The sequence below is a fragment of the Oculina patagonica genome, chromosome 1, assembly GCF_052425735.1.
Source record: "Oculina patagonica isolate OP01 chromosome 1, crgOcupat, whole genome shotgun sequence".
NCBI classification, from domain to species: Eukaryota; Metazoa; Cnidaria; class Anthozoa; order Scleractinia; family Oculinidae; genus Oculina; species Oculina patagonica.
The window spans coordinates 48,250,274-48,262,772 of record NC_135758.1 but is presented as its reverse complement, the minus strand read 5'-3'; the positions used below and the strand labels follow the sequence as shown (position 1 = coordinate 48,262,772).

The window sequence follows — 12,499 nt, the reverse complement described above, 5'->3', positions numbered from 1 at the left end:
GTATTAAGTTCTTTCGTAATTCGCTAATTATTTTTATCGTGATATACAGTTGAGTGTTCAAAACTCAATTTTAAATAAAATATGTATGAAATTCAAAAGCATAGACAAGTTTTCTTTTGCGAAATCGTAATAATTCCCTGTTTGTGTAGGTTCAATACTCAATATGCTTCAGACCTTGTCCGCACACTAACGGTGAATTTACAGCGCGTTTCTTTTTTTATGTAGGATGATAGTTCGTTTAACGCACGTGAAATAGTACGCGCGCATCTATAGCGCCAGAAGCCGAGGAGGTTGCGGGAAATTTGACTTCCAAGCGTTTGATTCTTCTTTTCTACCTAAGACAAAGGTAAAAGCGAAGATAAAAAAATACAACAAGATATATTTTTCAAAGCCGAGAACATCATTAATTATTTTTGATTTGTCAGAGTTCCGAGTTGTTAAAGGCATTATTCTTACTATGCACGACACAAGAACATATGTAGTTTTTGACACTAGTTTTTTTCGAAACTAGCTTTCTATATTGATTTGTTGTTGCTTTAAGCAGAGTACGTTGGTTGTGTAAAACATTGCTTACTTATGGAAACATTAATTTGCATTACGTGTTTTTTTCTGTATTTAACCCGTGGAGCTTCATGTATACTGAAAACAAAACTGAGAGTGGGTGTAAAAAAGCTATCTCTATTGCTGGTATCGCCAAATTTTATCGAAAAAAAGGGAAGTCATCATTGAAAAACTGATTACCTTATTATAGGAAATTAACGCGTCATGAAATTAACGCGAATTTCAAACTTTCGCGTTAATTTAAGTCGCGTTAATTTTTGTTAACGTTAATTTCCGCGCCATTAATTAAGTGGAGCGTTAATTTCCATGACGTTAATTTCCATTTTTTTGGCTCCAATATTTCGTCACAGTCCAGATATTCTTGACTCCAAGGAAAAAGCATAATTTTATCTGCCACTATCATTGATACTGTGAAGAACTTTCAAAGTGGGAAAAGTACCACGAACATTGTTTTCGTTTAAGATAACACACCTACAAGTGTTGAACTAAACTTGTTCCTGTTGTGTACGTCGCGTTAATTTTCTTCATTTTGAAATATTACCCCCTCTTTCGTGTTAATTTCCTTTATTGGGAAGTAATTTTCCCTACAATTCGCGTTAATTTAAGTCGCGTTAATTTCAAATACCTTAATTAACACAAGCGTTAATTTCCTATAATAAGGTATACGCTGTAACAGTTTACACTGTTAATCGTTCAGTGTTACCCGACACATCACACATGAGTGGAGAAAACGCGAGGCGAGCCGCTAGCCGGTGAGCACTTTCTTCGCGCTTTAGCCCCCGACTTCTCCCCGCCGGCTCGTTCTCGCCGTACCCGCGCGTGTAACTAAACAGTCGTGTGGAAGCGTTTGGTTTGAACAAATGCATTTTTATGAAGCGTCTGAAGCAGGACTAAAGCCTTGTTAATAGTTTTGACATGCAGGGTTTGTGTACAACTTTCTGTACAAAAATTCAACTGTCTTCAAGTCATCTTTTCTGTTTCTTGGGTCAAGAAACAGAAAAGATACAAAATATTTCTATATTTATTTTTTTACTAGTGTTTTTAATATTTTTAACGTTACTTCTGTAAAGCGCTTTTGAACTTTTAGGATATTGGCGCTATATAAATATTTTATTATTATTAACCGAACAAGCCAAATTCGGCAAGCTGACACACTAGAGATATTTTACTTTGAACAAAATTCCAGGTTACTATCAAAAGTTAAACTCGCTTGCGCAGGGAAGGCGGAGCAGTTTTCCAGGTGGGGGTGGGGGGGAGGGGGGCTGACTAGTGATTTTAAGTGGGGGGGCTTAAGAGACTCTTCTCTTAAAAAGTCTTTATTTTTTTCGGAAAAAGTGCCGAAAAAACAGCCCCCGGCTCCGCCGTCCCTGTAATGCCATTATTTTTCCAAGCGGGTCTGGAAAACTATATAGTCAAAACATTATCAATATTCTTTCCCAGTCTTGCACATATTAAGATCAGGCACAACACTTCTACTGACAACTTGCAGCTTTAATGAGCAAACTTTCATATGTAATCAATATATTTCTTTTAAATATCATAATTTCTTCCTTAATTTCATTAAACATAACGCTAGAAAAGTTTTTAATATAATTATATCATAAAACTATTTTTTTCTACAAAAATAAAGTCACCAGTATATTACAAATGAAATAATTACTGGATATCTGAGTACTTTGAACGAGGAAACTCAGAGCATTGGTATGAACAATAAACCGCAGTTCTGTTTTTTTTTACAAAAATATTACTACTTTAGACAAGTCTATAGTTTTTCCCTGACAAGATGGAGTTAGTTCATCTAGGAAAATATACCACCCATGAAACGACACACACCAAAAAAAATAACAAGAAAATAAATAAAAAACTTTATCACGAACATAAATAAACAGGAAGTGTGTCGAAAAATAAACCAGGGTGGTAGAATTGCCGCTGCATCGCTATTCTTAGCGTATTACTAGTGTGATAAGCGAAGAAAACAACAAATCTGTTCAATTGGTTGACACCTAAACACGGATAAATATGTGAAGACGTTACAATGTAATCAGTCACTTTTCACTCAGTCAAGTTAACCAACGTCTCTGAGATTTTTATCCCCACAGGACTAATTTCCGGCTATCTTCTCGTTATCCCGGTTTCCATTCCACACTGCAAACAGAAGCTGTCCCCATCAGTAAACAAAAATGTTCTACAGAACGTGACATGGAGGAATCTCTACTGTTCAGACGATACCACCCAGGTGGAACACTGCTGTAGGGTGGCTAAGGCACGGTCTAACTGTGAGCACCCCTGTATAAGGCCCATCCTAAAAATAAAATAAAATGAGCTAAATAAATAAAGATTCTAAAACGTTCTAGTGTATAATGATTGTGTTATAGTTGGAACTTAGTACAAATCTACACTTGAATGCAGTTGAAGGTGGTCAAGATCGCTAAAAGCGAGGAAAGCGCGGTGATTTCCGAGTATGTCGTTTATAAAGCTTTTCAAATTAATAATAATATAATAATATACTTAATTGACCACTCCCGCAATAGGGTTTTTCTGGATCAATGTGAAACAAATATTGTAAATGAACATAAGATGGTTAAAAATCCCAACTAGCAGGAGGCAGACCAGATGGCTATTTACAAACGCACCGAGGAGTTGAACTCGGGACTACCGAGAACAACACCAGCTAGTGGTCAGAACGGGACTTGAACCCGCGACCTCCGGATTACAAGTCCGACGCTCTAACCACTCGGCCACGCTGCCTCCTAAATTGAGAACTCCGGGGCACTCCATACAAGGGAAGCGATTTAAGAAAAAAAAAAAAAAAAAAAAGACAACAACAGCAACAAGAAGCAAGCTACAACACTGAACAACAACGACAATATATAACAACAACAAAAACAATCAAATAACGTCGGCACCAGTAACGCTGGCGAGCTCACAATTGATTCCACTATTACAGCACCGTAGCACCGTTAAAACCAACAAAATAACATCAACGGGAGATTACAACGCTGTACTTAAACGTTCTCTCGACATTATTCTCCACCAGGGGAGGAGAATGATTCAATGTGCCTGCTAAGTAAGTGAAATGTAAATTTGGAAAACGTACCTTGCGTTCGGATCCCTGGCAAATCTAAACAGATCAGCTACGGTGACGTTTGTGGTCATGGATAACATCTACAAAGGAACCAATGTTACAAATACACTAACTGATAACATGGTTGAAATTTTTCCTTAGAAAGGAGCGGCTTTAACCACATGCCCCTAGAACGATTTGGAAGACACGCCGTGTACTGCAAAAATGTTTAGTAGGAGAGAGACAAGCAGGAATTTTCTCAAATCCATTGCCGACTTATTATAGTAACCAAGAGAAACAGAGCGTCGAACTCTACACTTGAAAACTAGAATAGGACACATTCACTATCATCTACAGCTATGCAAATCCTTAGCTTGGTGAGCTGCTAGATGTTAAGATGGATTCCGCTAAAAGTTCGAGCAATGAGTGCAAAAATAAAGTACCAAAAATATGCTCATAGCACGGCAAAATTTTGTGTTTTATTTAAAAGATCTTACTGAAATTCATTTGTCTTGGTGACCCCGTAATTAAATTCTAAAGCATTCTCGAGAAAACTAAAGTCAAACCTCGTAAAAATGTTCAAAACGCACTCCATTTTGTTTTGAACTGGCGTGAAACGTCTGTTTTATAAACTTGATAAAGAAAATTTCAAATCCATTTTTCTCGCGCGGGGTCAGCTTGAGTGATAACGCTTTGGTATTTTTTTTTAGCTGTACTTAAATTGTTACCATGTATGCTATGAGGTCTCTTTGGTAACTTTATTGTTGCCTGTATTGCTCGAGTATTGGGCGGAAACCATCTTAAATATGGCTCAGTTTATTTTGTTTCTCTTTACTATGTTCATGTTTAACCGACAGTAAGGGGTTTAAACAGAGGAAAACGAATGAAAAAAAAAATGTTGTTGTACAGTAGATCTAACGGAGTAGCACTTACCTGCTCGTAAAAGTGAGTAATTGCTTGTAACAGAGTTTCAAACAATTGATAATTTCCTGTTTCACTTCCCTTTGGTTCTTGAAGAACACTTAAAACAAACAAGGCAAGCAGAAGACAAAGTAAGAAATTTCTTTTTAAGTAGCTGCGTCACGGACAACACATCTTTGAAAAATAATTGGCAAATGTTTTCAAGTTTGTCGATCGTAATCCGTTTTAATCTTTGTCATTCGAAACCATCCTTGTTTATTTTTGCGTTTTTATTACTCCTTTGTTGTATTTCTATGTGAGACAACTGTTATTTTGAGGTTTTCCTCGATTTGAAAGTAATCATTAAAATAACTTGAAATATCGCGACATTGCTCTTTTTAGTCTTACAGACAATAAGAGACAATACCAAAGTTGGGTGTCTTTTAGCCCGCGTGCAGCCGACAAATTCCCTCCTACATCGTCTTGATGAACCTCCAACATCCTACCTACATCATGTTTATGAACCTCTAATTTCTCAACACTAACATTAAAAGGAATCTGTAGGAACCAGTCTGGAGAGTTTGCACTTAAAGCTTTGACTGCAATGATTACCTTTGTATGGCAGTAACTACAAACGCTAAACATGAACAGAGCCGGCCAAGAAACTGTATAGCTTCTTCTCTTGTTGGCTTAGCCAGGTCTTCAAGAAGGTTCAGTGGCACTGGATGAGGAAAACCAACACCACTGAAGATCTGGGCACTAGAATTAATGAGAAAAAGGAATGAAGTCAGAGAAATCGGCAGGAAAAACAAACAAGTATTCTATCAAAGAACTGATCCATAAGATAAAAACGGTGAGAAACGGTGCAACAACAGAAATTAGGATTCAAATACTTTGAATTCACCTCGCTGTGATAGTTAACCATTAATTGCTTCAATGTTAAATGCACACGAACATTTGAGAGAGTTCAGTTGTCAGTTCACAAAACAAAGTTTACTTGAACGATTAAAGGCTGTGCCCCATAGAGGAAAGCGTTTCTGTACCCTTTACAAAATAGGTATTTCCTTCCTTCGAACAATTACTAGTTCTTTAACATCTACGAAAGAAGCAGGTCTATTTTAATAAAATTTGAACTGTTAAATTCGTTGTACCATTACATAATGTTAAACTTCGACCTTAGCAGAGGCAACGTATTGACTTTCATAACAACCTGAACTGTATTCTGTGAGACCATGGCTTCGATTCCCGTCTGGGACTCAGATTTTATCTTTGTCCCTCGCTCGTGTCATGTTGAACATTTCATCTTCATTATTTACCGAGCCAACAATTTACCACCTTTATTATATACTACAAACCTGAACTGGTTGACTGCATTCCATATTGTCTCAAAAGTGGTCAGGACTAACGCATGCGGATTACTGTCCGCTTGAGCTGTGTTTATCTCATGAACACTACTGCTTTCTTCTGAACCTTCTTCAAATTTCCCTGACGAGTTCTGCAAAGACAATAACAAGCAGCAACAGTGAACCACGTTCATACCGTCAGTCCTCAACCAGCAGTTAGCACAGGTTGCAGGATTTTATTTCAGGTTCTGTCCATTGGGTTGTTTTGTGTTTCACAAAAAAGAGTTTTTGATGCGTAGCACTCAATAGTTACAATAATTGTTCGATAGCGTTCATGAAGTGCAAAGTTGTATTAAAACAAACGTTTAGAGGAAACGCCTTTATCAGTGTGAATCGGAACGCTCGAGCTCAACTACGCGCACACAAAACTTTCAACGTACACTAAGCTCAAGTGTTCTGATTCACACTTTTGATCTGATTCACCTTTAATCCTGGGCTCTGAGGATTAGAATCAATTTACCACTACTTGTAAGCAAATACTAATTGAACAGGATTTTCAAACGTAAGTTTGTTTATGTGTCTGGAATAGGCTAACATTTTATCGAGAGCTTGAATTTCTTTTTTTTTGACAGTGCATTGAAAAGTGTGACCAACCTCTTGTTCAGTTTCATTAGAAGAAGACCGTGAAGAATTGCCGTTCCCAGGCCCATGGAGAGCACGGACATGGCGAGGAGGAGGACCCATTACCACAGGGGACTGGGATCTAGCAGCAGCATCATTTTGATACTCGTTGCATTTTCTTTCCAAGACGATAATTGCTGTCACACACTTGGTGATGGCTCCATTATAACTAAAACAGAAAAGCCAAGAAACAAGAACAATCAGTTTGACTCAATAATCCTTTGGTTTATTTTACATTTTATTTCTTTTTGCAATTTTGTTTGCAATAAATGAAGTTATCAGAAAAAGTCCTTAAGAGCCAGGAGGAATGGTCATTGGTATCAAGACCTCCCTAAACCCCCTTAAGAGGTATGTTCCAAAGCTGTGCCCAGTATACAGTGTAAAAAAAAAGATCCTTATGCTTACAGGTCCTTCTCTCGGTTCCATTGCTAAGTATCAAGCAAGTTCTCTTCCTGTTGTTTCACTCATGCAGGGTATCTGAATGTTTCCTTTTTTTGGCTTAACACTCACCAATGTTCAGTTATTATGTGTTTATGTCATTCAGTAACCAAAGATATGCACAGACCAGTGAATTCTCCAAGACCTAAAAACACCACTAAGAATGAGGAACTCATGTCTTGTAGTTTACCTTGATCTTGCAGCTATAGCGTCAAACAGAGTGTGGGCGAGACCCAACAATGTAGAAGCATTAACCAAACAACCAGGAGAGCCTAAAACAAGAAAAATATTCATTGCATTGTTTAGTAACTTTGTTTAGTATTACTGTAGATTTTAACAGATTGTCCTGGGGGGAGTCAGAACATTAACAAGTTAGGATGTTAAGTAATACATCCACCTTGAACAATTTTTTCATGCCCCACAGGGGTGACAAAAATGTGACAAATTTGCAAACTGTCCACACATGTTTACTGCTTATTTTTTCAGTGTATTTAACTGCACTAAAACTCGTGTCAACTCTATTTGGTCTGTATGAACTAGTCAAACCAGGAAAGAGCAACCGACCATTACTCTTATTGCAATTACAGTACCTCCACCCTTGCTGATTTGCTTGCGAAGATCTTCCACAGTGGTTTTGGTATTCCTTTTGAACACTTGACCAAAGACAGCTATCCAATGTCTAGAAAAGGTTCACATATAAGTGTACTAACCGAGCATGTATGGATATTATTATAAGTTGCAAGTACTTCTAAATTATTTTTCTTGTTCTGCTTTGCACAACAAGAGCACATGTATGTATGTATGCATGCATGGTAAGCATTATTGTCAGCTGTTGATGGTGACTACTGCTCTCACCTGGACAATCACACAACACAAACTACTGATACTCCTTGGTTCAAACCATTTACTAAAAATGTAATATTATCACACAGCTTAACTTACTTGTCTAACAACTGAAGAAGATCAGCTAAAGTCCATGGTGGTTTTATAAACACTATCTTGTCCCTAGAAAATGCAATTTAAATACCAATTAGAATAGTTAACAAGAAAACCTGCAATGTTGCAAGATCTCTCAGAAAGCTTGTCTAGGGCTTAAGGCGACAAAAGTAGTGGTATCATGATAAATCAATATTTATAACCAGGGAATAAATAGAATTAAAGAGCCAAGATTCTAATAGAGCTGTACATGCTGTAACTACATGTTCATCTACATATACCCCAATGGCTGCTTTATATTATAACACAATCTCATCATGTGACATACCAAAGATCGTCATATGCCGCTCTCATTTCTGTTTCCACCACCACAGCCAGGCCTTCTCTCATGATACACTGCAGCTCACATGCAAGGTCATCAGCCTGCTCATCAAAACAGAATCATCAACAAAACTAATTAAGAAGTTGTCTCTAATTAATTGGGACACTATACTTTGTTAATAATAACATGGACCTAATAGGTATATTAAACTACATTGTACATGTTAACAAGCACTTTATGTAAGATACAATCAAGGTCTTCTAACACTTCAAGGAAATAATTATATACAACAAGATGTTGTACAGTGTACCTTAGCTCTCCTTTCTGCCAAAGTTTCTTGGAGTTTAAGTTCTTTGTAATAGTCTGGAAACATTAAAAAGGTACATGTATGTTAAATTACAACAAAAGTTCTTATAAGGGTCTTAAGTTGCTCTTTACTTCAACAATCCATTTAAGACCATCAACACAAAAACTAACCTTTAAAGTGATCTTGCTTTAACACCACAGCACTGCTCTGAAACAGCTCTTTCAAACCCACAACAAGACTCTAAACAACACAAAGAGTTATACATGTACATGTAATTTTACCCAAAACATAACTGCTAAAATTAATGTTTGGTAAACAAAAAACACCAATAACAACAAACAAGACACAAAATTGCCACAAAAAAAGACAATGTACCTGATGATTAAAAGCTTTCACTCCATTAATGATGGCTTTGCTGCACAGGTTTTGATCATTTGAAAATAATACTGAATGTCCATTTTGTGCTGTTTATAGAAAATTCAGATAAGACATACATGTAGGTTACGTACTGAGAATAACAACAGTCATGCAGACAAATAAACCAATGTAAATTGTTGTTGATCATTTATTACACAATGTCATCACACGTACATCATAGCACACAGTTTAGTTTAGTTTTAAAAGGAACACTGACTGATTTAATAAAAATGCAGATTATTATGTGAAAATGTAGAAAATTGCTAATCAATAATGTATTTGTTTTGAACTGTTTAAAGTGGATAATATTTATGCGAAGTTAAAAATCAAAATTGACAGTACTGAGTTATGTTACAAATAATAATGCAGAATACAGGTTAGTACCCTTTCTTTGGAATAACAAGCAGCACTGGAGTATTTTGTCATCATTGTTAGGATCTTCTATTGAACAGTTATCCATCATTTCCCGCGCCTGAACGAAAAATTAAAAGAAAAGAAGAAAATTAACAAATCTACATGTATACATACACTGTAAATGTAAAGGCAAAATTGTAAGGGATTATTATTAGAGAAGGGATGCATTATGAGAAAAAAACATTTGTCTTACACTGGCATTTGTACAGTTGGCTCCTGATAACTCAAACTTTCAAGGGAAATTGAAAAAGGTTTGAGTTATCAGAAGTTACAAATGACCAGAAAAAAGAAAAAACAGTGTTAACTGTTTTTCTATCAATGCAGTGTACATGTTAATCAAATTTAATTACAGTGTTGAGAAGTCAAGTGAAAATGGAACATTACATTTCTAAATTACAGTATTTCTACATAAACTAACGTAATGTGAAACAAAAAAAAGCAAAGCAGCAGGATAAGTACAGGTACTACAAAGAGAGCAATGTCGGTCTACTGCTACAGAGTTCATGCGATTTACTTTAATACGCCACGATACTTCTCAACTAATCTATCAATATCCATTATCTTTGAAAGTTTTCTAAGGTTGGATTGGAAAGAATCAGTATCAACCTCCACCTCCAACAAACTAAACGTCTTTAGCACGTCAATGGTTTGTGTTTTAAGGGGCTCTGACCTGTGTGCGCATTTATTTCCAAATAAATTTAGTGTTTTTGACTACAGTACACTGTTTGTTTTGACTTGTCACGTATTGACAGACATGATTCGAGTTATCAAGGGTAAAATTATATAGAAAATGACCTGAAGGAAAACGAAAATTGGTTGGCGAGAGGTTCGAGTTATTGAGGGTTCGAGTAACAGAGTCAGGGTAATACTACAGTGAATGTATGACGGAAATCAAGGGGAAATCAATTTTGGTTCGAGTTAGCGAGGGTTCGAATTATTGGAAGTCGACTGTTCAATGTATTCTAAGTTCAAAATATATTAATTTCTTATTAACTTGTGCTCTCATTAACTTTCAAGTTTAACCTATAGATATCTAGGCACAAGAGTTTTTCTGTAAACAACATTTGATTTATTTCTGATTAGCAATAAATTTCCATCCTCAAAGAAAAGGATAAAGGTATCATGGTGTGTTTTGATACTAGAGTGCAGAGTTTATGACAACCAGTATAGTTAAATAATCCTACTGACCTCAGATACCGTCTGCCCTCTGACCCGTGGATGGTTGCTCTCAAAACAAAGATGAAGAAATCTCACAGCCTGCCTTGCAAGGGTATCAACACCAAACTTGCCATTCTAACACAAACAAAATAAATAATGTCCTGTAGAATTGTCTTATTATTATTATTCCAGCTAGCATACAGTATGTTCATGTGTAGAAATTGAGCAAGGGATCAAGAACTTTACTGGCAAGTAGATGCACATTGTATGTGTTATTCACAGTCTGTAGTGTAGATCAACAGTAACAAAGTTGCATTTACAGTAACAATTATTACACGAATGTGCCTTGGATATATGAGGATTAACCAATAAGGCAGGTAGCACAGAGTTGGCTATAACTATCTCATATTCATCAATTACGAGTGGAATAATAATTATTGTTTTATTACATTGTAAAAACACCCAAAGAAATTGCATTATTTGAGCTCCCTGGCAATTCTTGCATACATCTACCATAATTATTGCCCATGGTATATGAGCTCATATACCATCACCTGTAAGCCAATCAAAACTCAGAAATTGCAATATACCATGGCTAGTTTTTAACAATTATACTTTATATTCAAACCTTTTTTGTAGCTGTGCTTACAAGCTTTCCTCTCTTTATTCTCCAGGAGTCACTCTGGACATAAAGGATACATGTATGTTAAATTAGAATAACATGTGCAATGATTGTAATAAAAAATTGAATTATCTCAGAATGTAAAGAAACAAAAAAGAGAGAGCCCTCAAGATCTGTGCATACACATGTTTATGCATGTTTGTAACCTGTTGTGCTTTGAAGCAAAATAAATCAAACCTATGCTGTAGTACATATTTACATGCGAACGTAATGTTAACAATCTGCGTACACATACAGACACAATATACATGTACACTTAACTACATGTACCTTATTGTTACTAATTTTCGCAGGACTTAATTTTCGCGATTTTCAAAAAATCGCGAAATTAAAGACCCGTAAAAATTAATTTAAAAAGTTTCCTATTGTATTTTTTATGTTAATTATGCATTTTTGGCCAAATCGCGAAAATTAAGGTGGCTCCGTAGTTATTCCGGGCGTATTCGTCAGTGACATACTTTGCGTCAGAACTTTTTCGGCTTTAACGCGATGGCTTTGAAACTTTGGGAAAACTTTCATGTATCATTTAGCAATAACATGATAAAGTTTGATTGCAATGGAGAAATATATTTTAAATGCTATTGGCGTTTAACTGGACCCATGGTTTTGAACAAAATTGAATCCCAAAAAAAATTTGGCCGATATATTTTTGCTAAATTTCTGGAATAAGTTAATATTCACTTAACACATGAGACAGCCAAGTTTCAAGAAAATCGTTGGAGTAGAAATGAAGAAATACTGGGAAATATTAAACTCATCTAAATAAAACGCTGAAAATTTACTGTAATTTTATACACTTGCCGCTTCTTCACGAAATAATCTACAAACCCAATATTTTGCGAAAAGCCTCCCCAATACTTGCTAAATAGAAGTGCCTAACCGATTGTCGATCGAGCTAACCGTTAAAAAGTATTCGCTAGTTCTGTAGGTCTCTGTAAACATTATAAAATGATCGAAAATCCTCGCGGACCTCCAAGGTTGCGTTCTGCATTTATTTTCGAAAATTATACCGCAGTTTTCTCTCAAACTCCTGTCACGTAAACTTCAGGGCACTACAAAAATTTTTGCATCGACTTTTGCTGCTGTGTCATGCTGTAATTTAGAGAATTGGCGTTGGGACTGTAAGCTACTCTGCAACTGTTCTCTGGAGAAGCGAACGAGCAGTTTTGTTTATAACATTATGAATACGAAATGAGCACGTGTGACATTCATGACAAGAATTTGCACCTTTAAAAGGGGTGTCATTTATATGCACGCCGACCATCCTAGAAGGGGA

The 12,499-nt window shown here is 36.2% G+C and overlaps 2 protein-coding genes across 5 annotated transcripts in view; one reads left to right on the top strand and one right to left on the bottom strand.

Moving 5' to 3' along the window:
* The window catches only part of LOC144635549 (uncharacterized), a 184,253-nt gene that overhangs the window by 31,380 nt on the left and 140,374 nt on the right, over window positions 1-12,499 (top strand). The window lies entirely within an intron of this gene.
* LOC144635377 (transcriptional protein SWT1-like) overlaps window positions 2,662-12,499 on the bottom strand; it is a 29,145-nt gene continuing 19,307 nt past the window's right edge. For 3 of the 4 annotated variants that reach the window (XM_078494495.1, XM_078494503.1, XM_078494488.1), the window contains 16 exons: window positions 11,170-11,223; window positions 10,572-10,676; window positions 9,354-9,441; window positions 8,928-9,016; window positions 8,723-8,792; window positions 8,556-8,608; window positions 8,252-8,346; window positions 7,930-7,992; window positions 7,578-7,666; window positions 7,178-7,259; window positions 6,523-6,718; window positions 5,881-6,020; window positions 5,138-5,284; window positions 4,559-4,646; window positions 3,659-3,726; window positions 2,662-2,863 (listed from right to left, as the gene is read on the bottom strand). In XM_078494495.1, coding sequence (XP_078350621.1) covers window positions 2,773-2,863; window positions 3,659-3,726; window positions 4,559-4,646; window positions 5,138-5,284; window positions 5,881-6,020; window positions 6,523-6,718; window positions 7,178-7,259; window positions 7,578-7,666; window positions 7,930-7,992; window positions 8,252-8,346; window positions 8,556-8,608; window positions 8,723-8,792; window positions 8,928-9,016; window positions 9,354-9,441; window positions 10,572-10,676; window positions 11,170-11,223 — 1,518 coding nt within the window. In that variant the 3' untranslated portion in view covers window positions 2,662-2,772. Of the gene's footprint in view, window positions 2,864-3,658; window positions 3,727-4,241; window positions 4,647-5,137; window positions 5,285-5,880; window positions 6,021-6,522; window positions 6,719-7,177; window positions 7,260-7,577; window positions 7,667-7,929; window positions 7,993-8,251; window positions 8,347-8,555; window positions 8,609-8,722; window positions 8,793-8,927; window positions 9,017-9,353; window positions 9,442-10,571; window positions 10,677-11,169; window positions 11,224-12,499 lie in introns of those variants that run through there. The other variant, XM_078494509.1, reaches the window with a different exon arrangement.